General features: G+C 41.6%; 3 protein-coding genes across 6 annotated transcripts; 1 reads left to right on the top strand and 2 right to left on the bottom strand.

Moving 5' to 3' along the window:
* Positions 1-418: 418 nt before the first annotated feature.
* tfip11 (tuftelin interacting protein 11) lies at positions 419-5,756 on the bottom strand. Of its 2 annotated transcripts, XM_034216352.1 has the most exons (15): positions 5,625-5,756; positions 4,674-4,879; positions 4,299-4,467; positions 4,046-4,202; positions 3,809-3,936; positions 3,561-3,722; positions 3,151-3,342; positions 2,867-3,049; positions 2,468-2,602; positions 2,270-2,373; positions 1,983-2,151; positions 1,629-1,872; positions 1,368-1,510; positions 1,066-1,231; positions 579-925 (listed from the first exon to the last, which is right to left on the bottom strand). In XM_034216352.1, the coding sequence occupies exons 2-15, from the start codon at positions 4,877-4,879 to the stop codon at positions 579-581; spliced, it is 2,505 nt and encodes an 834-aa protein (XP_034072243.1). In that variant the 5' UTR covers positions 5,625-5,756. The 2 variants fall into 2 exon arrangements, with proteins under 2 accessions (XP_034072244.1, XP_034072243.1); XM_034216353.1 differs by lacking the exon at positions 5,625-5,756 and having other exon boundaries at positions 419-925.
* A 150-nt stretch (positions 5,757-5,906) lies between these two features.
* Positions 5,907-7,604, top strand: srrd (SRR1 domain containing). The gene is made up of 6 exons (XM_034216354.1): positions 5,907-6,245; positions 6,335-6,375; positions 6,479-6,672; positions 6,765-6,863; positions 7,020-7,171; positions 7,258-7,604. Exons 1-6 carry the CDS (start codon positions 6,097-6,099, stop codon positions 7,520-7,522), a joined length of 900 nt encoding a protein of 299 aa, XP_034072245.1. The 5' UTR covers positions 5,907-6,096; the 3' UTR covers positions 7,523-7,604.
* A 583-nt stretch (positions 7,605-8,187) lies between these two features.
* Positions 8,188-23,058, bottom strand: si:ch211-166a6.5 (clustered mitochondria protein homolog). Of its 3 annotated transcripts, XM_034216384.1 has the most exons (29): positions 22,946-23,058; positions 21,764-21,907; positions 20,295-20,404; positions 19,993-20,164; positions 18,794-18,931; positions 18,202-18,350; positions 17,594-17,748; positions 17,246-17,368; positions 16,981-17,113; positions 16,788-16,880; positions 16,184-16,350; positions 15,545-15,724; positions 14,612-15,049; positions 14,446-14,519; positions 14,247-14,351; positions 14,060-14,160; positions 13,817-13,969; positions 13,656-13,718; positions 13,310-13,548; positions 12,398-12,482; positions 12,139-12,292; positions 11,874-12,013; positions 11,510-11,590; positions 11,241-11,366; positions 11,047-11,156; positions 10,848-10,941; positions 10,438-10,563; positions 10,259-10,332; positions 8,415-9,066 (listed from the first exon to the last, which is right to left on the bottom strand). In XM_034216384.1, exons 2-29 carry the CDS (start codon positions 21,807-21,809, stop codon positions 8,415-8,417), a joined length of 4,281 nt encoding a protein of 1,426 aa, XP_034072275.1. In that variant the 5' UTR covers positions 21,810-21,907; positions 22,946-23,058. The 3 variants fall into 3 exon arrangements, with proteins under 3 accessions (XP_034072277.1, XP_034072276.1, XP_034072275.1); XM_034216386.1 differs by lacking the exon at positions 22,946-23,058 and having other exon boundaries at positions 8,188-9,066; positions 14,060-14,157; positions 21,764-22,069; XM_034216385.1 differs by lacking the exon at positions 22,946-23,058 and having other exon boundaries at positions 8,188-9,066; positions 21,764-22,068.
* Between the last annotated feature and the right edge of the window lie 88 nt (positions 23,059-23,146).

Genomic DNA, 23,146 nt, shown 5'->3' with positions numbered 1-23,146 from the left:
TAGAGAAAGAACCTAGTATTGTGAGTAATTCGGTAAACTGCACTAGGCCTCTCTGATTTATATCTCTATTGTTTGATCCCAAGTTAAGAAAAGGACAAAATGGTGAAAACAATAATAAGCTACAGTAAAAGTAGCAACATCATAGTCATTGTACATACATTTCAATCGTTTTTTGTACATATTGTTTTACATTTAAAAAGACAACTCCATAAACCCGTATTTTCTCACTTACCAAATTCACTTTAGTTAGAAATATACAATATAAAGATTTACCTGAGCTTTTAAGGCTAACCCTTCTGAAAAAAGACGTATTTCATATACATACATACAGTGTATGTATTATAATGCATACTTTGTTTCAAGATAGTTACTTATTTACATTAAACATGTATCTAAAAAAGCAACAATACACACCAAATACATTGAAAAGTTATTTATTCACAGTACTGGTGACACTATAAAAATGTACAAAACACATTTGACAATGATCAGCATACTGAAGTTATCTAGAATGCAAAAGTTTCGATTTATTTATTCTCTTTCACAATAAGCAGAACAAGGAATCTGTCAGTCGTCCCTCACTTGGCCATATCGATCAGACTCTGCAAAGACGTGGGGACCCAAGTTTTCTCTCCTTGCACAAACACAACCCCTCTGTCGATGTAGATGACAATACGCCCAAAGGTGTACAGCTGTTTGCCCTCGTGCCGTTTAGCCACTAAGGGCATAAAGACAATGTTGTTCTCCTCTGCCTTTGCCTGGATAAGATCTTTGAAGTTAGTTGGCACACCCGAGCTGATTCCTCTGTGAGCCACACTCTCTGCATCTCTACGCTCCTGCATCGCTTCATACTGGAAGTCTTTTCGCCTCTCCGTCTGTGTGAGGTATGCAATGTTCTCTCTTGCACCAGGTTGCATGTATCCACCTGTGGATAAGAGAATCATGAGTTAAGTCTTATTTTTTGTTGAAACTGAGAGAAAAAAAGAGATGAATTGTCATATATCTTATACAAGGATGGTGTTCTATAGTTTCCATGTTTATTTTCTGAGACGCTGCCATACGAACCCATGCCTGAAGACACTGCGCGGTTCATGATGTCCAAAGCTTCGTTGAATTTGTCTTTAATGAGGGGCTGTGTTAACAAGGCGTCACTAAACATGGTTTTCCAACCCAGGTACCATTTTGTGATTTCCTCGTAGTTAGGACTGTTGCTCAACCATGAGCACAAGACCTAAAAACAACAAAGCCCACACAGACATAACAAAGTCAACAAAAACATTTAATCAGTTAAATTAAGTATACACAATAACCCATTGCAGTTAAGTGCATTCCCATAGTTTCTGATATGTGCACGTATCTTTCCTGACCTGCAACCACTTTGTGAAGAAGTTTTTGTCCAGCAGCGACACCAGGCTGGAGGGGGACAACATGCCCTCCCAGTCCATCACCCAGTGAAATGGCTCCATCTGCTGCTGGTGAGGGTTGATAACCAGCTCCTCCAGACACAGAGCTAAGTAGGAACATCACATAAAAATAAGAAACCAGGGAGGGACAGGGAAGGATAACAATGTAGGGATGTTCTTCCCCTGCTTTGGAATAGTTAAAAGGTGTCACTTATAAATACATACCTAGTTTAGGGATGATGTTCTTCACCATGAAGGCCTCCCATGCACCTGGAGTAAAAACATCTTTCCAAGGCAGCAGGATGAGGCGGGCTGAAGTGTCGCTGGGATGCCATCGCTGCAAGGCATTGGATAGTTTGCTCCTGATTGGTGGGTAAAGAGGCTCTAGACGTGCTTGTAGAAGAGGCAACCAAGGATGGATCCAGGAGTGGATGGGCACTGTGTCAGTTAAAGGGTTCCAGGTATCCACCTATCAAACAAGACACAGAAATGTGTTTTAGAAATGTACTCGTAATTATCCACAGGTGAATTATGTTTCTGTACATCAAAGTAAGAGTGTCTTAAAGAGGTGTATCTTGCCTCTCGCTGTAGCCGGGGGAGGATCAGCTGCTCCATCAGGTGATCCAGGATCCACAGAGGGAGTATAGGAGCCCACAACTCCACGCAGTCCACCATTGGCCCCACGTTACGAGGCTGCCAGGCCGTCACACAGGGCCGCATCACTGAGATCCACACCTCCCACAACAGTCTGGACCAACAAACACAGGACACACATGTTGTTTAAAACAGGCTGTAATGCCTAGCCAGTATACCTAATTAACATAAACATGTGAGCAAAGCTTTTATATGATGTTTAAAACAGTGACCTGTGGTAAGGGTCCATGTTTGAATCTGGGGCACTACTGTGGAAGTCTCTAGATTCAAGGATTGCTCTCCACTGACCGATGTCTTCCAGACAATAGGAGCTGTCCTGAAATGTGAAGAATTCAGTTTGAGAAGTGGTAGCATCATTATTAATGATAAATGTTGTAGTTGCATCAGAAAAGACAGTTGCAAGAACCTACCTTCAAAGGGTCCCAGGACCGAAGTTTGTCCTTGAGTAATGGCTGTACAACCGCTACAGCCAGGTCGGCTAATCCCATTGTCTTGTATTCTTCATAATAGTCTGTTTGTAAAGTCTCAAAGATTCGGGCACACTCCTGAAGGAAGAGAAGGCAAAACAGTTACATATATAAACTGCAGCTGACACTTTCCATGGATGTATATTTATTTCTTGTTGTTTTGTTTTCTTTGTTTATATAATTTACTAAATGAGAATCGCTCCTCAAGACCTTTCAAGTATAAAACAATGAATGCATCAATGGTTAAGCATGTGATAACAGAGCAATGACTACAAAACGGAAACAGTCTGATTACAGTGGGTGTGGTCTTTTTGGGTTCACTGTATACATTAAGATTTGTACCTGCAGGCTGGGTCCCTCCTCCCCAGGTGCCATCTCTCCAGAAGGAAAACGCCCCACCAATTCCAGAACAGCCTCTATTCTCTGGATGGAATCTTGCTCTGCCTCCAGTCTGCTCTGCAGTGCCCGTGACTCATGGCTCAGAGACACAACTACATCTTTTTCATGCTGCAGACGTCTGGCGGACTACAGGAGGGGGGAAATACGGTGTTACATATGTCAGCATGTGGTATAAGAAGTAGCAGAGTGGTACATAGAAAGTAATGATACTTTTGGTTCCCTCTTACCTGTAATATGTCTTGTTCTGTGAGGTCTATCAGAAGCTGCAGGTTATGTTCGAGTTCAGGGAGAGCAAAGCCAGATCCCTTCTGATCCTGAGTGGAGAGGCTTGGTGGACCTTCATCTGGAACACTGTGCTTGTTGGTCATCTGACTATAACTATAATATACCTTTTTTTCTCTTCCAGTCATATCTATGACCTAGAAATGGGAACAGATATGGGGTAAATGAGATTCAGAGATAAAATGGCAGCCTATATCCACAATATAATGTCATCCAAATGGGATTGTACCAGTATAAAAGTAGAATTGACTTAAGTTCCAGATTGTTCTTACAGCATTGCAGCCTAATTCAATAATGATTTAATAGAATTCCTGTGAGAAGACGCAAGTGTAAATGCCAGTCTTTTCAAACGTACCTTGACCTGTGCCAGCTCCCCAGCGGATACGGCTGTAGTGCGTCCTGCCAGCTTGCCTTTAGATTTTAGCTCGTCCACAGTCCTGTAGGAGTACTTTGGTTTCTTTTTTCCTACAGAGCCTGCCGGATCCTTACGCCACTGGCCAAGCTCCTTCTGAAACTCCTACACAGATGTTTAAAATAACATTAAAAATCGATATTGAATGATACTCCTATATAATCTCATAGTTATTATGTTATTCTAACTACCTTTTCCTCCTCTTCCTCTGAGTCAACGGTAGGAAAGTCCTGAAGACTCTGCTTGGTTCGTTCATTGCCATAGGCACCCACTGCTCCCTTACCTTTACGAAGTTTTGCCTCAATTGGGTTTATGATACCTGTAGAAATAAAAGGGTGTCAGGTTATATCAACTCTACTCTGTTGCTCCAACAAAGCACACAATATGACCAAATATCTAAATAACATAGCATACTCAGGGCTACCCACCTTGAGCATTCTTGCCCAGTCCTTTGCCTGGTTGGTATCCCATTTTCTGCAGAAGTTTCTGTCCAATTCCCCTCGTATGCTTCTCCCAGGTACCAAGGCCCTTCCCAGACTGAATGCCACCTGCAAACCTCTGGGGCTGGTTCCCCCGGAAATTACCCTAACAAAAAAGAAAAAAAAAGGAAATCCTTCTTCACAAAACACTGTAGCAGAAAACACTTCAATGGGCATGAACAAACACGCAACACAAATCTACCATTTGGAGTTTTTTGGGTGCAGTGCTGCGAGGGGGGGGTGGCGGTGCTGAAGGACCTTCATCTTCTGAGTCATCAGAGCCTCCTTCTGCTTTTTGCGGTTTCTCCTCTGCTGCAGACTTACGCAGTCCAGCACTCACAAAGTTTACTGGAGCAGTGTAGTCTTTGGAGCTGGACAAAACACAAACAATTGATACATTTTGTTAACATTAGTTGAAAAGTCACTAAGCACTAGTTGGTGTTTATGTGTAGTATTTATGTTGGGCCGACTACAATGGGGTCTTGTTTTGAAGTCTATTCCCCTTTGTATAGTGTTTCCTTCCTGTTAGATTTTCAATTGTTAGGAGTAGAAGAACAAAGAGAAAGCAATGTCTTACTTCTTGCCACCAAAGCTAGGCCTTTCATCCTCGTCTGAGTCTCTGTCAGCCCAGATCCCGTAGGTGGCCTGATCCTTGGTCGGCCTATGTCTCTGACGCCCTGGGTTAAACTCGTTGGCGAGGTCCCAGTCTGTCACCTCAAAGCTCTCCACCTCCACACCGTCCTCCTCCTCCTCCCGCCTCCCATATAGATGGGACATCGACATCTTTGCATGGCACAAAAAATAAAGGATGAAGACAGTTCAAGTGGTGTAACTCTTGTAGTAATAAGGCGCACAATCTTTATCTGCTGATGAAAGCCAAAAGAGGTGGTTGAAAGCTTGTATTATGATTAGTAACAATCGATAAAAAAATAATAAAAAAACACTTTTCATATAGTAGTTTATTTTACAAGAGAAGCAGCTTCAACACCAAAAAATACTAATACAAATATATATTATATTTTGAGAATTAGTAAATAAATAAAAATGACATCAATATTTTGCCAAGTAAAGTTATGAGAGTTATGATCAATTTAAATTGTTTGCATTGGTAGATCACTAAAAGAGCATTTTTAACATGTTTACACGATACGACTTTGGCAATTAAATTGGAAAAAACATTAAAATTAGATTCTGAATCTAGTCAAATGTCCAGGAATGTAACTTATTTTCAAGAAAATTAGAATTCTTCCTGCAGGTTTAGACTATTTTGAATGCTTTATAGTTGTGATCATGTGGTTATGCAGTGAGGTTAATAACAATTAAGGTGTATTTGTACTTTAATAGTTAGCAAATTATGCAACTCAATTGCTGTTTTGTAAACATAACTAAATTAGATTTGATACATACAACGTGAAGAAAGCTAATATTTACTAGCAACAGCTAGCGTTAGCTTATGATAACTGCTCGCTTTGCCCAGAAACTTGCGTAATGGCACATATAAAACAAATTATAGTTTTCTATAACTCACCTGAAACGTTAGTTATCCTTCTTTCTGGAAATAAGTAACAGATGAATTAATCCGCGGCAGTTATAAAAAAGTAATGCAGCCAAAACCAGGCAGCAACTCGTTTTCTCCAAACGAAAACACAAGTACTTCCGGTTGTCACCGTAGCTGCCGGTGTTACACCGAACTTTGTACCCATAAATTGTCTATCGCTAATTTATATCATTATTATAATATAAAGCGTATTACCGTTTCTTTTAATATATTTAACCTACACGTCTATAGTTCGTTTATTAAACAAGTAATTTTACAAACACGATGTATTATTTGGCATGACATCGGAAGAGAAAAATGATTGTGTTGCACTCAAAATAATCCGTATGGCTTTAGACTCGCCAGCCCATGGAAGCACTCACATAAGAACTTTGTTAATGGAAAATATATTGTAAAGAAATATTTATACGTTTTTACATGGGTCACCGGTGAATTAAAACAGATGTCGGACACCGGGGAGCAGTGGCAAGTTGCCCGGCGACGAAAAGGTGCAGCGCGGAAATCAAAACCACTTCAGGTGTCCTCAAACTCAAGATGCTGCCAGGAGCCGCTGGACATCGGGAAAACTGTAAAAAGAATCAGAGACACAGTGTAAGAAGTCCAGTTAAGCAGAAACCTTAGGGATATCATTAATTGTTCATGTTGTAACCAGTAACATTGCTAATCCCCTCCTTTTGCAGGTCTGAGCTTAGATGCGAGGAGTTTTGGCCTCAGTGGAAAGGTGAGTATTCTGAAGTGGTGTCAGTATCAACAAATATATTAGTTTGACTATGGAGTCATTTATCATGCAGCTCAGTGACCCTTTTGGGGACTCTTGTCTTCAGAGCAGCTTCTGGTGGCACTAGGATCAGTAGAGCTCTCAAAACCTCAAGAGGACAGGGACCCTGAAGGCTCCACAGAAGATGGCCAGCTGTTTCAACATCTGGACTGTGTGTGTTATGGCCTTGGCTCCTTTTCCTCGTGTGTCTCAGCTCGCTTCCAGCTCGCCATGTTGCTGCTGCTATTGGACGCAGGACAGGTTAGAGGATGTGTTGATCTAATGAGATAACTAACAGTCTTCATGAAACCCTGTTCATTGAGTTCTGTGTCTGACTTCACCTTCTGTTTTAGATTCCTCTGAAGGACTGCTTTATTTATGACCCCGCCTTTTCATCTGGAGAGAGGGATGTGTTAATGCAGCTGGGTTTGACTGTACTCACAGAAAATGAGGTCAGTTCTTCTTTTTTACCTGTTATACATGTACAAAAACGGCAAGTTCCCTACACATACAATCGATCAAATACAAACAATTATAATTAATCTGCCAGTGTTGTTGAAGATGTTGAAACTCTAACAATACGATGAACGTCTCCCTATATTTTGCAGGAAGGAAAGCGTCTGGCGACTAAGCCCACACTCTTTTACCTAATGCATTGTGGGAAAGCTCTGTACAACAACCTTCTGTGGAAGAATTGGAGTACTCAATGTCTTCCTCGGATGATAATCATTGGAAACAGCTTCAATGGCATTTTGGACAGGTTAGTACAAGACATAAATGAGGGAGATGATGTTAAAGAAATGGCAGCTGAGGTGAGGTTACATTTCCTGTCTGTCATCCCAACAGAACTATCGAGAGAGAATTCAAGCGGGACTACATCTACCTTACTCAGGCTGTGTCTGTGTGTGAGGACAGACTGCTGCCTTGTCCATCCCGTCTGATTGACGTCTTCAGTGACACTGCAGTCATCACCTTTCCAACCAGCAGCCTTAACCGTCTCCCACAATCCACCTGGGCAGAGCCGCCTGAGCCACAGTACCAACACTGTCCTGATTTAGAGATAATTCAGAGGGAAACACATGTGGGAGAAAGGGGAGGAACCATAAACTGACTTTATATTGTTGCCATTTTTTTTTTAAGCAAGAGAGTCCTCTAATTGGAGACTCTTTCAATAAAATCATAGTTTGCCTCAAGGTGTTTTTTTTTGTAAAATATTGGATAAATGCAATCTGAATTTTCTCAACACACTACGGTTTTTGCACATGTATGGCGTTCCATTTGTTTGTGAGCACACCCAGCCACACCTGTTCAGGGTGAAGCTGGGTGTGGCTCCCACTGGTTCAGCAGGTGGGACATCACTGGATATCCAACACCGTGGGGACTTAACTTTCCAGAGCATTACTCTGCAGCAGGCTACAGTTTATATCCAGGGTGTTGCTGCCAACGGTTTTACAATGATCAAAATCAGTTGTCATTGTTGTCATCAATGGGAAAATGTTAAGGTTCTTTTACACACAAAGGCCAATTTATTTATGCTAATTATATGTTTGTATAGTTGTACTTTGATGTGCATTTTCAGATATATTTTAATGTTTGTAAAGGGCTTTCAAAATATCTACTCGGGCACACACTGCAGTAACTCTAAGCAGCCCCTAGGGGTCATAAACCCCATTTTGGAGTCCCATGCTTTCAGGTATGTTTTGTAATGTGATTGTTTGTAAAACACATCCGGTCTACACCCAGGTATTTAAAAAAACAACAACATCATAACCAGAGTAACCAGTAAAAAGTTTATTGTTAAAAAAGAATAACACTCAACAGTACAGCCCTCTCCCAGAATCAGGAAAAAACACCTTCAGCAAAAAGTAATATTCATCATCTCATTCTGTTGCCTGCTTTAGTTTATCGGATCATAATACATCTGGGATCCTGGGAGAGTGTCATCTTACAGCAGTGACTAAGAAAAACTTGACTACAACACTGTGTTCCTGTTTGACATGTTTTCACTTTTCAGCTTCTCTGTTAGCAGTAACACTGCCTGCTGTTCCATTGACTGCTGTGTCTGCTGCTCCATTGGCTTTGGAAACAACATCTGCCCAGGTTCCATTGCTCTTAACGACTGAATGCTTTACAGTGATGTCACAGGCTGCATTGATCTCACCATTAACCCCATTTGACTCGGATTTAATCTCATCAGCTGTTGCATTAGATTGTACCTCCCCATTGACTATGTTGCTGTTTACTTCATTTGGTGCACTGGACTCAGTTTCCTGTCCTGCATCACTGACCTCTGACCCCCCATTCACAATATTGACCTCAGCATCTGAAGCTCTGTCACTCTCTCCTCCCTCTACATCTGCTTTCTCCCCTTGCTGGCTCTCTACAGCGGGCTCCACTACATGACCATTAGTCATGGCATCACTTTTCTCTGAGCTTTCTTCCTCTGGCTGCTCCTGTTGGCTGTCGCTGGCATTCTCCACCGCTGGGCTTCCTCCATCCTCAGCTTCCTTCCCGCTTCCTGTGTTTGGATCTGAGCTTTTCTCTTCTTCGTTAACAATCAGGGTGACGACCCCGTTGGTTACAATGAATCCAAGTTCCTTTGCCACTGCTGCCTTTAGTTCTTTGTGTTTCTTCCAATACTCCTGGAGCCCATCCCTGTGAAAGCACAAGTTAATAAGTGGCTTCCAAAACATTTAAACACTTTTTCTTACATTTTTGTAATAGCAATAAAGGCTGGTAGCTTAGTGTTGTCACAATACCAACATTTTGGTTTCGATACCAAGTCAAGAATTGCGATTCCGATTATTTTTCGATACTTTTCTTAAAAAAAGGGAAACAGTCTTAAATGTAATTATTGTGCTTTATTTCACACCAGAACGATAACACAAACTTTTAAACAATGAGAACAATAAATTAAATAAATGACTAGAATGTGTATTAAATACAATTAAGCATCATCTATAAACAACTTTTTTGTTTTTCGCTTCTTGCGTCTTTTTTGTCAACAAGCCGAGGCGCAGCTGCAGTTGCACTCCCACTTGCAGCCATGCTTCTCGCTTTCTCACATGCTCTGGCAGCTAGCGCGTGCACGAGAGAGGGGAGGGACTTAGAGCGTGCTTGAGAGGGGAGGGACTGCAGGCACGGCTGCAGTGCAGGGAGTGGAAGCAGAGCGCTGAACACACACGGTTCTTATTAAAACGGCGCTTTCTCACCGGAGTACTTTTCCCCGTCATTCTTAAAGTACCGATACTAATGAAACGGAGGAATCGTAACGTTTTTAACGGCAGGGTATCGCGGTACCTTTCAAGTATCGGTACACCGTGCAGATGGTATCTTTGAAAAAGTGAATGCATGACTTAGTGTTTGAAAGTTATAAAGTGTAATCACTAGTATTATTAAAATAGTGATTCAACTTTTTTTTTGATTTGTAGAATTGCAACAAAAGTCCAGGAGAACAAAAAAAGAGTATTACAAATACTTTTTAGTGCAGAATGGCCCATTTCTAAGTATCATAAATCTTGGGGGAAATTATACAGTCACATCACAGATGTAGCAATATGTGTGCATTCGTTGGACTATAAGTAAGAAAGATATGCTAAAATAGGTCTGAGACAGTATCACCATTACTTACTTCAGTATAGATAGTACACACATTTGCAATAAGAACATATCTTGTTCATAATTCTTCAAATAAATTAATTTAAGGGATTTTTGGGTAATTTCTTACAATGATACAAAAATCACTATCGATCAACAACCAATTGATGCCAGAATTGTGGGTCAAGAGTGTGGGTCACATTGCTTCAACAAGTTTAAGCATATCATATACATCACAATGATTATTTACCTGTGTGTGATGCTCCTGATCCCTGTCACCAGAACCATTTGCTCCAGCACAGTGTCAGATTTGGAGGATAGATACTGAGGACCGAGAGGACAGGGAGATTAATAAACAAACTTCCCTTTGACTTTGTAATATTCAAACATGTCAATGCTTTCAGAGACAGACTGAGCTCCTGAGCTTACCTCCACCGCCTGCTCCGTGCAGTCGGCTCCTGCCTGCCGGAGGGAGCGCTCCACCTTCACTGCTTGCTTGGTTATTGTGCACAGAAGCTCTTTGCTGATGCGTGTCTGAGCGTGATCCTCTCCAAACTGAGAAAAGACATATGTCATAAGATTACTCTAATGCGCAAACGACACAGAGGTTTGTATGATTTAAGAGGATACCCATCAAAACTATTCCCTGAAAAACAGGAACACTTTTTTCACACCTTTAGCAGTAGAACCATGAAAATAACAGATTTGTTTAAACAAGTATGTTGTGTGCATCATTTGTGTTGTATTGTTTGTCTGTGTTAGTTGGAGAATTAGTTTGGGAGGATTTTTTTCCTTTACCACAACATTCTTTTTCATATCATTTCAATAGATGTACTCACTATGGAGGTGAAAGCAGCGAGGGCCTCTTTCTCATGGGTCATGGCACTCCTGTAGTCACCCTTGCTACACATCCAGTGGGCCACCAGGTGCTCGCTGTACAGACACGAAAAACACGTCAAGGAATTGTGTGATGTTAGAAAACGGGACAAAGTAGCTCAACTTTATTACTTTTATTGCAAAGTATGAATGCAAGCTTACCTGAGAGCAGTGTGCAGATGTGAGGAGCCGAAGAAGGAGGTGTTGAGTCTCAGAGCGTTCTTTAAGAACTGACCTCTCTGATCCCCAGTCAGAACCAACCCAAGACAGCTCTGCAAGAAAACAATGAGGATTATCATTGTCAAAAATTATATTGTTAAAATCTTTTTTTGTGCGCTATAGGTGTTGTAACTTACATCCACTGTTGCGATGTAGGGATGGTCCTCTCCGTGGACCGTTAGTATAAGCAGACGAGCTCTGAGGAGACACTTCTGGGCTAGGGCTGTTTCCCCTCCAGCAAACACATACACCGCCAAGAGGGCCTGCATAGAACAAATGAGAATAATCACACTCTAAACACATTTAAAGTGCATTAAAAGTCTCTAGAAATATACAGTTCATATCTATCTCAGAGTGACCAGGGGTTTGTAGCATCAAGAACAATATGTAGGTATACTGTACTCACGTATTGCTGGATAGTGTTTGGATGGTCGAAGCCAAGCACTCTCTCACTGATGACCACTGCTTTCAGCTGGACACTGCGAGCCTTTAGAACAAAGGAAGCCACGGTGATGACAATAATTAATGGCCAGCTTAATGTATAGACAATAAGTGAAATTCATTCAGATTTACAACATTTTCCATAGTGTCATGGTACACTCTTTCACTTTGTAAAATCTTCTGAAGTGATTTTAACTATACTGTCAGATATATGTTGTAGAGTAAAAAGTACAATATTTCTGTCTCAAATGTTTGTAAAATGTGTTCATTTCAAAACAAGTCAATAACTTGCCTAATGTAGCAGCTAATACTTAGCACAGTTAGCCTACCTCAGCTGCTTTGCCCTGCATAAAGGCCACCTTGGCCAACAGGGTGTGGCAGAAACAGGACTCTGGGTTCAGGTCATCACACACTCTACCAAACAAGTAGGTGGCTTCTTTGAGCTTTTCATGGGCCTGATCCAGCAGACCTGCAGTTGAGAAACATACCGTTGTGAATTTACATTTCATTTACATGTTGTTCAAAAGGCCCATGTAGCACAAGGATTACAGATACAAGAATCTGGAGCTCAAGGACTCGTCTTTATTGACCTACCCTTCTTAATGAAGCTCTCTGCAGCACGGTGTGCTTTTGAAGCATCCACAGTTGGCATTTCATTGTGCTTGACAACGGGGAAGATGTTGAGGACGTCGTCTGGACCAATGGGAGCTTTATTTTGGTTGTCGAGGATGTAGTCTCTCAGTCTCAACTAGTGTAGACAGAGAAATAAGAAACATACTTTCCCTTTTAGTATAAATCTTTTCAATTTTGAGTCAATGTTTATAAAAACCTCACTCTATTTGTTTGCTCTTACCTGTACTCCAGTCTTTAAACAGAACTCTCTGAGCAAAGAGAGCTTCTGAAGACCGTAGTGCTCCACCAGGTGGTTTGGCCCAGAGCTGTCACAGAGAAAAATGACACGTGTTTCTTAAATTGTAAAGCAAGAAAAGTCATAAGCATTGACCAAGAATAAGCCACTAGCCTGTACAGCAATTCATCCTATAAACAGCAAAACATTTTAGAACACAGTATCCATCCTCTTCTAAACAAGTAGGAAGGAACTCGCTTGTATTTTAATATTAAACGTGGGGTAGGTAAGTTTGAGAAACCGGCTCGAGATACACTTGTTGTTATATTCCATGGAATGCTCTTAACATCCCGATAGCAATGAATATCTTAAGTGCTTTGACAACGAATCCATACAAAAATGTCATCTCTGGAAGCCGTAGCGCTGTAAAAAGCACGACCAATCATCTGAGCCGGCCCGGCTAAAATAACTGGATGGCCTACCTGCCTGTCAGCCTTCCATCTGTGCACAAACTTATCTCATGCCCTCATTGGTCATGTGCGCGTTCGTGTGTGTTGGAGGAGGGGCTCTGTAAGGAAGTGGCAGATTTTTCCGGGTTGTGTATTTTCAAATTCGAGCGATCTCGAGCTGGTTTCTCCAAAATGACCGACCCCACCTTTAATTTGAAGTAAATGGACTCTTTTTTATTCTGTCTCAGTCTCACTGTTATCAAATATGTACTATAAATATGACTATTTCTGGTCCTATTATGTATTGTTTTTGCTATTGACTTTGTGGGGTCCTCACGTCTTGAGCACTAGTTGAGACATGAGGAAAACAAGGACGATAAAAATCTCAAACTTGTTCTAAAATGGACTGAGCCTTTGTGTAACAAACAAACAAACCTGAGGGGACAACAAACAAAGGCTGTTTGCTCACCCAAGGCTGTCAGAGATGTTGTATGTCTCAGCAGCCTCCTGGCAGAGCAGGGTCCACAGCTCTGCCCCAGTGAGCGTGCTCCAGGGTGAGCTCTCAGCGGCCCCCGCCCCGGGCCCTCTGCCGCGCCGCCTAGACTTCTTCTTGGTCTCCTCCCCCACAGGAGTAGGTGTGAAGTGGGGAACCAATAGGCAGCAGAGGAAGTGACTGACAGCTGCAGAGAGGCTAGGCACGTCCACACCCTGCAAAGACATAACCAGAGGCCACAGTTCATTTTTGTGTGAGGACCCACACCTGCAGAGCAACTTGAGGTATGCAAACATGCTCTGTGCAGAATACTGTCAAGTACCTGGAGGAAGTTGTTGAACACTCTCCTTGTTGAGCGGGTGAAAATGTCCCCTATGACCGCTCTCTGTTTAGATGGAAAGAGGGTGTTAGAAAGCACCGTTAAGAGGGTGATAACATCAGAAACACTAGTTTTAGTTTGAACTCATTCGTAATTAAACACACCATTATATGCCTCAGGCGCTCCTTGTGTTCGGATTGGCTGATGGCGGTCATCACATGGCCCAGATAGCGGAGGCTGATGCCCCTCTGATGTAGTGCCTGTTTTAGAGAAGCTCCATCCATTGGTGCCTCATTGCTGTGTAGGCAATACTCCACCTGCACACACAAACACACACGTATGATGAGCAGGTTTCATGCTTGCAAAAGCTGTGCCCATTATAGAATGTAAACAATGGATCTATTTACAAAGGCTGGTATCTGATGTGTGACGATGAAAGCGGCGGCTTCCCTCAGTAACCTCTCCTGCAGCTTTGTTGACTTACTATCACCAGGAGGGAAGGATACTTCTAAACATAAAGCACAAGAACCCTGTTATGTTGTGTTATGGTAAAAGATGTATATGTGTTTGAGTGTGTGTGTTTAGTTGTTCTACCTGGAGAGAAGACACTTGGATTAAAGCGCATCTCAAAGATGATGTTGCTGACTGAGCCCACTTCTTTACAAGCAGCTCGTACTGCATTAGTGGACCGAGAATCACCTGCAATTATACAGAAATATTTCAATATAATGGCCAAAAGATCCGTAATAGCTGTGATTTTGGTATCAGTTACATCTACTAAATCACTTCTTACTAGCTATTGCACATTCTTCAAAGCCTCCATTCTCCTCCAACAGCTCCCTGACATGCTGAGTGAACTGGCAATGTCTAAAAGAAGAATAAAAAAAAACGTCAGCCATACAGAAAAGACGTTTTTTGAAAACTGAATTGAAAGTATTTGTTTTTCATATGGAACTCACTTGTGCTCTTTGAAGGCCTGCACCAGCTCTGGCCTCAGTCTGCAGAGTCCGTGAGGGAAGCTCTTGGGAAGCCCAGAGTCTGAGTGATAATTCTCTGGCCACCCTTTTTTGACACAACCCTTCTCCTCCTCGCCCTCTTCAGACTTTTTGTTACTCTCCTCGTCTTCAGTGACTGCCTGGCCTTCTCTCTCAACATCTGGGCAGAAGTTGGCATCAGCTGGGAAGGTCCTGAACACGTCCAGTATGTAGAACCTCCCATCAGCCCCCAGCAGGCCCTGTGCGTCCACAGAGGTGAACAGTGGTACCTTGTAATTGTTGGACGTCACAACAACATATCTCTGCAGAGAGAGATGTTTGGCCGACACAGCCAAGAGCTCCAGCAGTCGCATGCGCTGGGGAGACTCTTGAGGTCCTGCATTCACCCCATACAGCAAGCCTCTGTAGAGCAAAATAAGAACGAATAAGCAGAAAAAAAAAGAAATATAGACATGATGTTAATATAACACATGTGATGCAATCTTTTAAATAATCCAGCAGCTCTTAAATCATCAATCAAATAACGTATTTGTATGCTTTGGTATATGAATGGTTACAGGCTGTCTCTGCATCTAAATACACTATTTTAATTTTACTTTAATTTTTCTATTTTGTGATGTTTATATTTCATGTTTGTTTATTTTTCTACTCTTTTAATTTTTGAAATGATGTGAAATGCCTTGTTTTAACATGTCGCTATGATGAAAATATTTCCCAATTTTCAGTAAAAAGAGTTGGAATCATTTTCCAAAAAGAAAGACAACTTTAAAGAGGAATCTTAAGGATTGTGTAGTTGATTTATTCTCAAAATGTCTATGGAGATCCCAAAATATATTTTAAGTGTGTTTGTGACAGCGCTAAGTACCACATTAGACTGTTGAATAATGAGTCCTATACCTTTCGGCAGGAGCAGCTGCCTGGTCCCGGTCTGAGCCCTCCAGCCCGGGGGCCAGACCCTGAGCAGACAGACGAACCCCCCTGTAGTCGACGATGGCTGTAGGCAGAGTGTGAAGACCCTGCAGACCCTCCAGCTCACTGTAGGCCTGCACGCCCTGAAGCTCCAGCCTCTGAGCAGCCCTGCAAGTAGAAATGAGGAAACATTTAGATAATCAGGTCCAAATCAATTTCATTCACAGAGCGAAACAAACACGTTTCAATATCAGAAAATCAGAGACATAATATTATATTGGGCTAAGACAACCAACATGGATACAACTCACAGCTGTCAAGTTAACATTAAATGGTTGGAACATTAGGTCTGCCAAGTCTTGTTGAAGACTGCGGTGACGCACGATGCGTACAAGTCTGGCAAAGGGCCAAACGGCATGGAGGCCATTAAATGATTGAATGGGATTTCTGCAACAGCCACAGATGCCAGACTTTTTTTTGCAGAACCTTTGATTCATTGACTGCTTCGCGATGTAAAAGGCATTTCAACAAATCGGACTAAATACGCTTCTTAAATAAATTGCCTAGCGTAGCTTTAAGAGCAAATGTCTGTACAATCTTGTAACTGAACTTGTGATCTACTCTCACCTGCGACCCCTCTCCCCACCGAACATTGTGCTTGCTGCCCCCTGGCTGATGAACAGGCCTCCCCACAGGAAAGCTGGGTCTTCAGGGTTTCCATTCGCTGGCTCCACAAAGCCATCTACAACTGTTTCTGCCCCCTGCGCCACAGCCCTGGCAAATGCGCTGTTGACCTGGAAAACAACAACACAAACACAGGTACCAATGAAGGGGCGTGGAGGAGTTTACAGAGGATGTTGAAAGGCCAAAACGTGTCCTGAACTGTCCTGCTGTGGTTTGGCATTCTTTCTTCTTTTTTTTAACAATATGTTTATTAATTTTTCATTCTTTTATCAAAAATGTGAAAAACAGAGGCAAAGACAAGACAGGACATCATTTGAAATAAATACAATTGAAATATATAATAAAAAATACGTTATATGAAATAAAATAAAAATAAAAACCAAAACAATTGGGCAGTAGCAACATTATCCTAAAAAGGGTACATTGTCACAGCAGTTTAAGAGCTACTTTACTTTCCCTTTCAACCAGATCCCGCTCATGGATTCCTATTGTTCTTATTTCTTAGCATGTTTGACACATTAGCATTCATTCCTTCTTTCTTGGTTACCTGGAGCAGCGTTTTGTCTCTCCGCAGCCTCTCCTCCAGACTGCCTTGTGGAAGATCTCTGGCAGCTTGCAACTCCTCATTCCAGTCAGGAGCCTACAGATAATACCACACATAGTTACATTTAATATCACTGCCAGCAGCTTGATACACAATACAAAGCCACAACTTTGCTTTACAACTTGTTAGAAATAACCTGTGTTTCCAGCTGATCATCCATTCCCAGTCTGCTGAAGGCGTTCTTGTGGGTGCGAGAGGCGCAGGGAGGCCCGAGCCAGCTCAGGGTGTGGTAGGGAGTGGGCATCACCTCCACCGAAGGCAACTGAGATCTAAAGGAAGAAATGCAATAGATAATATGATCATATAATCATAAATCTCAAGTGAATCATATAATACCATACAACACTCCAAAGTCCTAACTGTTTCTGGATTCTGAAAATATGTATATATAGTAATGTCACCTGTTTTTGAGTGTAGTCAAAGCTTGTTTGAAGGCAGTGCTGATTTGACAGAGCAGATCAGTTAAACAGTGACAAACTGGGGAGGACTGTGAGGGACGAGGGTCAAACAGTTCCTCAGTAGACCTGAGATGAAGAAGGGGGAAGAGAGCATTATAAAAGATTAAATAAAAAATGTATCTTCTTAAAGTCTAATTATTGTGTTGCCATTTATTCCTTCATTTACTCAGAAGGGTACATCACTCTTTTAGAATTAATAAATGTTGTCACATATATAATCATTATTATTATGAACTGTACCTATAGAAGGGAGATTGTAATTAAACATTTCATCTAATATTGTTTCTTTACCTATTGATGAAGAAACCTTTAGGACAGGAAGTGATGTCACACCGCCGTCCCTCCATTGTCACCACGGTGATGTACAGGAAGTCTCCCTGCAGCTTCCTGTGTCCTGGAATCGGGTTCCAGCAGCTGAGAGACAAGTCCTTCAGGTAGCTGGGGGCCTGATGAGAAAGAAATTCAGATAAAGAGAGTCAATGTGTGTGTGTGTGTTTGTGTTTGTGTTTGTGTGTGTGTGTGTGTGTGTGTGTGTGTGTGTGTGTGTGTGTGTGTGTGTGTGTGTGTGTGTGTGTGTGTGCAGGGGCGCCGTAAGGGGGTGAAAAGTTAGGACGATTCTAAGGGCCTGTGACTGACAGGGGCCCAAACAATTCTAAAACATTAAGAAAAACATTTTTAAGTAACCAATGTGATATCTTTTCATGGGGCCCAAAATCCCTGGCGGCGCCCCTGTGTGTGTGTGTGTGTGTGTGTGTGTGTGTGTGTGTGTGTGTGTGTGTGTGTGTGTGTGTGTGTGTGTGTGTGTGTGTGTGTGTGTGTGTGTGTGTGTGTGTGTGTGTGTGTGTGTGTGTGTGTGTGTGTCTGGCACAGTGTGAAACGAGGCTCCGGTGGTTACGTACGTTGTGTTGGGAGCTGTGTGGCAGCAGACCCATGAGGGGTCTGTCCAAGGATCCAGGGAGGAGGAACTCAGGCGGAGCTCCATCCTGGCTGCTGGTTTCTGTCTTTGAGTTGCTTAGAGAGCGTTTCAGGCTCTTTCCATTTGGTGAGTCTTCAGCAGTAATGAAAGGAGATTATCAAAGTTCATCATCATCACAATAGTAAAGAAAGACATTCATTCAAACTTTATTTACACTTGAGAGAGTAAGTCAATTACAAAAGAAAAGGAAAACAACAACAAAGAGATATACAGAGAGAAAAAGAGCCTTCTCAAAATAATAAATTCCATTCAAACGTAGGGATAACGGAAGATGATTTATAGCCAAATTAGGATAATTAAGATGTAAAATAAAATACAGTTATGTAAAAAGCCCCTAAAATGTTGCATTTAGGGTTGATATTCAAATGTTCAAAAGGTATAAGAGAAACGATTTTAAGGAGGGGCTGTATTTTGTTGTGAGGTGTACTAATATGAAGAGCAGTTTTTCAAAGTAGAGCATTTTGTTAATTTTGTATCTCTTTTTGGTTGTCTCAATGCATTGTGTGTGTGTGTACCTGGTGTTGGTGTGTGTGTGAGTGTCTCCAGTATGCTGGGGGAGCGTCCCTCTCTGAGTGCATCCTGAGGTCCAGGCGCTCTCAGCAGCTCCACCACTCGGGCCAGATGGTGCCTGGCTGAGCGGGCGGTGTAGGGCTCTGAAAAAGTCACAAGGTGGTGTTATAAATGTGACCCTCTCCCTAATGAAACTGTGGACCCTCTTTGTTTTTCTACAGCAAGAATGCACAGGAGAGATTTGATTCAAGATCATTCAGAAGAGAATTACCATTGGATGTCATGATCTCCTTACATGAGTTCAAGACTATTTAAATTGAAGTAATATTAAGTACCATGTAGTCAATGGTGTGTATTCTCACAGACACAAGTCTGAGTCAATATACTGTATCTAATAAAAGATGACAAGGTAGTTGGTTTTTATTGTTTCAACAGCTATCTGGCGAGAAGCAGAATAATTTGTTGGCACAAATTTGAAATCTCTGCAACGTTAAACCTCGTTAAGATGACTCAGAAAAGGCGAGTCAGCTATTTACAATGAGATGAGTTGTTATTGGGTGTGAAAGGGAGAGGACGATGGGTGTGATGAATATAAGGACTAGAGTAATCTTGTTGTATATTCTGATTCTATAATTAATCATTACACCATTATCCTACATTCAGCTTATGCAGACTAGGACACATGGGGACGTGCAGGAGAGCATACACCGTATTGGTAAAAGTACAAAGAAAAACTAAATACATTCATTGTTAGTGTTCAAAAGCTAAAACTGCTTAAAATAAGGGCACTCATTGATGAATATCGTGATAAGATTGTAAATTATAATAAATAATTTATAAAGTGTACTTAGATCTGCCTTTCTGCTACTTTTATTATAGTGCAAAAATACAACAAAATGCTTGTTAAACTGAATAAAACATTCATTTTTGAACATTGAACTGGACACAAAAAGCAGCATTAATTATAGTTACATATCATCGAGACAGTAAGATGAAAAATGATATATTGGGCAGCCCTATTTCAAAATGTATTAGTAAGTCATTTAATACAGCTTGAGTATGCAATAATGCTGCCAGGCAAATTTAAAAAAAGAAAAACATGAAATACTGACATTACAGTTATTAAGGAAAATAATACAAAAATATAGATTGGACATAAAGCAGAATGAAAAGAGAATTATCTCAGAAAAACCGAGTATAATACCTTCCACCAGGCGAATGATGGCTCCTGGTTTAAGCCCCTTTAGGCTTTGCAGTTCTGCAAGCGGGTCCAGAGTCGTACCAGCGAGCGCTAAAGACAAGTTGGAACGGGGACACACCTCGTCCTTCAAAAGCAGAGTCATTACGGCATCCTGAACAAGCCAAAAGCCATGGACCTACAAAGACACATAATTACACTCAGAAAGAAGAAAATACCGAATATAAAACTGTTATGTATATGTATAGTTGTGTCAAATTATTATAACAAAGCAGTGAATAGGAGGAAATTGCAGTCTAGTTGTGTACCTGCAAGTCAAATGGCTCTACTCCTGCTCCTTGGATCTTCACAGGGAATGAAGTGTCCTCAAGTTGCTTAATACCAACAGCATCTTTTTCACCAGTCGGGCTCACTGCATCTATTTAAAGGAGAAAAGCAACCAAGTTAGGAATTGCACTCGGCAAGAAAATAGTTGAGGCTGGCTTCAACTCATGACATGCTTGGATTGCTTCCAGCTCACTATTCATCCTGAAAACCTGCCCTAGAAAATACATGAGTATCGGAATGAATGAAAGAATGAATGAAAGAATGAATGAAAGAATGAATGAATTATGTTCAGATCATCTGTTGCCGCAGAGACAAGTGTGCTGATCTCCTCTTAAATTATCATGAGCTTAACTGCAGAGTCTGTGTGTGTGAGAGTGCCGGAGGGTTAGGGCAAATGTATGCAAGAAACTTCCCAAGAGAGAAAGTGGGGTGTGCCCGCTTCATAACACTCACGCCGAACCAGAGGGGGAGCAGGTTGTAGCTTGTTCCTTAACCTGCAGTGTGACTAAACCTGTTGAATTTTCCTATTGGTCTTTATGTCATCTCAGCGTGAAGGGACAACCACACCCAGCGCAGGCATGTGGAGACAGCAGGATGCCAAAACACCTAACATATACAAACCTAGAGCTTGACAGTATAGCGAGCGTGCTTAGAGTCATGGATGCATGAACATAAGCCTGATGCTAGATTTGATCAGTCTGGCACTAGTTTAAAACTGGAAAAGCACCCAAAAAGGGTTTCTCTGTTCACGATTGGTTGGAATAAGTTCACTCCTCTCTGCGGGCAAGGAGCCATCAGCCTCTTTTCTACTGAAGCCTTACTACTACAGAAAGTAGCATTGTTTTCAGGCCTGTAGAGTTTATTTTGTCAATGATTTCTGTGGTTAGTTTGTACCATAAAAGTGGTAGAATTTAACATCATCATGTAAGAGGTCTGATCTCACCTGAAGAATGGTTATCACACTCTTCCTAAATTCAATCATTCTGTCTCGTAAAGGGTTACAAAGGTTCAAACAAGGTGAAAGACTCACTTGAAATTATAGCAAATCATAGGTAGTTTAGGTTGTTGACATTTTTAGTTTTGGAGAAATATCATACAGAGATTTCAATAAAAGCTTTTATTTGTCTTCTCTCCATTAACAATCTTAGAATGTACAGTTTGGTTTTCAGGTTGGTTCAGCATTTGTCTCTATGCATACATTCGTCATAAAAAGTTAGAAAAGCAGACCAGATTGGACCAGATCTTCCAGTGGTTAAAAAGTTGGTGAAAGCAGACAACAGCACCAGCCATGTTCAGGGCAGCAGTGCAGTGCTAAATCTCCCACCCTCCTCACATTCTCCAGCGAGAGAGGCAGCAGGCGAAAAAAAGAAGGAAGAGGAAAATGCAACAACAAGAGACACAAAGAGAGAAAGAGAAGCAGAAAAGAGAAAACATTGCAGGGATTTCTCACCAGTCTTGGCATGATTTCTTCCTCCTCTCCTCACTTTGTCCTTCATGGCTGCGTGTTTTAGTTTTTCTTGAGCTGTCCTCTTGTGTTTTGACTTCTTTGTGCTAGCAGATGCTTCTCCTTTAAAAAAAGTCTTGCTTCAAACTACTGGGGGAAGGCACACAGAGTGAGAGTGAGAAGAGAAGTGCCGCTGGATTGTTGAGAGAGCCCAGCAGAGTGAAAGTAAACGTCTGTCTCGTGAGGATTTTGACTCCTGCCCCTCTCTCTACAAGGAAAACGCAGCTTATCTGTTCTCCCTGAGTGAAAAAGCCACACCCTCGTATTGCTCCACACAGAGTCATTACTCTCAAACTTTGTTGGACTGGGTGTGTCCACACACACACACACACACACACACACACACACACACACACACACACACACACACACACACACACACACACACACACACACACACACACACACACACACACACACACACACACACACACACACACACACACACACACACACACAACTCTTGACTTGAAGTACTTCATACTACAAATGTTATTTATCACATGATTTTATGATAACAGAGGGACCGCTATCTAACTATAACCACTATAATTCCTCTAATCTAAGATCAAAGTGGTTCATTCGGGTGAATACTGTTTGTTACACTCATGATAGTGAAGGCTGTCCTGAGACAGTTAACCTGCCACAATTGGGTGTGCCTGTCTCATAATTTGGTGGCTCTGTAGTTGTTGAGAGGCCTACACCTTCTACATTCACATTGCACACATACCTGGGCATATCTCAGTGCAAACCAAACATAGAGAGATTACTGGGTATGGCGGAGCAAATCACTTCTTTGGTATTGCTAAAATGCCATGCTGTATTGATTTACATTCCTCCTAACATCTACATCTACAGCATGTTAATCCCTGGTATTAGTTACCTATCAGATAAAAGACAGGAAAGTCTAGCATGCATCAGTTCGAAACACATACCTACTTATTCCTGCAAGTGCTCGACATAACATGGATATTACAGTTGAAAAAACGATTGTATACAATTCTCCTTTAGACAACCACAGGCATAAGCCTATATTTTGGTTCATAACAATGTAACGCAGCTACCACACAACAATCATTCAATTCACAATGACTGCATTGATGTAGAAATGTTACAAGTTAAGTTTACCTTCAACTACATTGTTGAAATCTGAACTTTGTACGCCTCTCGTGATCACTGCAGAAAAACAGTAATGAAACTCATAGCAAACGTCAGCTTAATAGTTAGGGGGCGGCGGCCTGGTGATGTTGTGTGGTTTCATGTTGCCTTTACGTGTTCCTCGGAAATGTACCTTTTACCCAGGATGGTTGGGTTCTTGTGTGATACATG

Source organism: Gymnodraco acuticeps, unplaced genomic scaffold, assembly GCF_902827175.1.
Source record: "Gymnodraco acuticeps unplaced genomic scaffold, fGymAcu1.1, whole genome shotgun sequence".
Classification (NCBI taxonomy): domain Eukaryota; kingdom Metazoa; phylum Chordata; class Actinopteri; order Perciformes; family Bathydraconidae; genus Gymnodraco; species Gymnodraco acuticeps.
This window is presented reverse-complemented; position numbering and strand designations above follow the sequence as displayed.

Bases quoted from the DNA above. Each gene is read 5' to 3' on its own strand.
- srrd (XM_034216354.1), top strand. From the start codon at position 6,097: ATGTCGGACACCGGGGAGCAGTGGCAAGTTGCCCGGCGACGAAAAGGT. The intron at 6,246-6,334 runs GTAAGAAGTCCA...CTCCTTTTGCAG, and splicing joins AAAAGAATCAGAGACACAGT to GTCTGAGCTTAGATGCGAGG. The intron at 6,376-6,478 runs GTGAGTATTCTG...TCTTGTCTTCAG, and splicing joins GTTTTGGCCTCAGTGGAAAG to AGCAGCTTCTGGTGGCACTA.
- si:ch211-166a6.5 (XM_034216384.1), bottom strand. From the start codon at position 21,809: ATGAAGGACAAAGTGAGGAGAGGAGGAAGAAATCATGCCAAGACTG. The intron at 12,483-13,309 runs GTGAGCAAACAG...TCTCTGTGACAG, and splicing joins AACATCTCTGACAGCCTTGG to CTCTGGGCCAAACCACCTGG. The intron at 10,942-11,046 runs GTAAGCTTGCAT...GTGTCTGTACAG, and splicing joins CATCTGCACACTGCTCTCAG to CGAGCACCTGGTGGCCCACT.
- tfip11 (XM_034216352.1), bottom strand. From the start codon at position 4,879: ATGTCGATGTCCCATCTATATGGGAGGCGGGAGGAGGAGGAGGACGGT. The intron at 4,203-4,298 runs GTAGATTTGTGT...CTTTTTTGTTAG, and splicing joins CACCCAAAAAACTCCAAATG to GGTAATTTCCGGGGGAACCA. The intron at 3,050-3,150 runs GTAAGAGGGAAC...CCCCTCCTGTAG, and splicing joins CAGAACAAGACATATTACAG to TCCGCCAGACGTCTGCAGCA.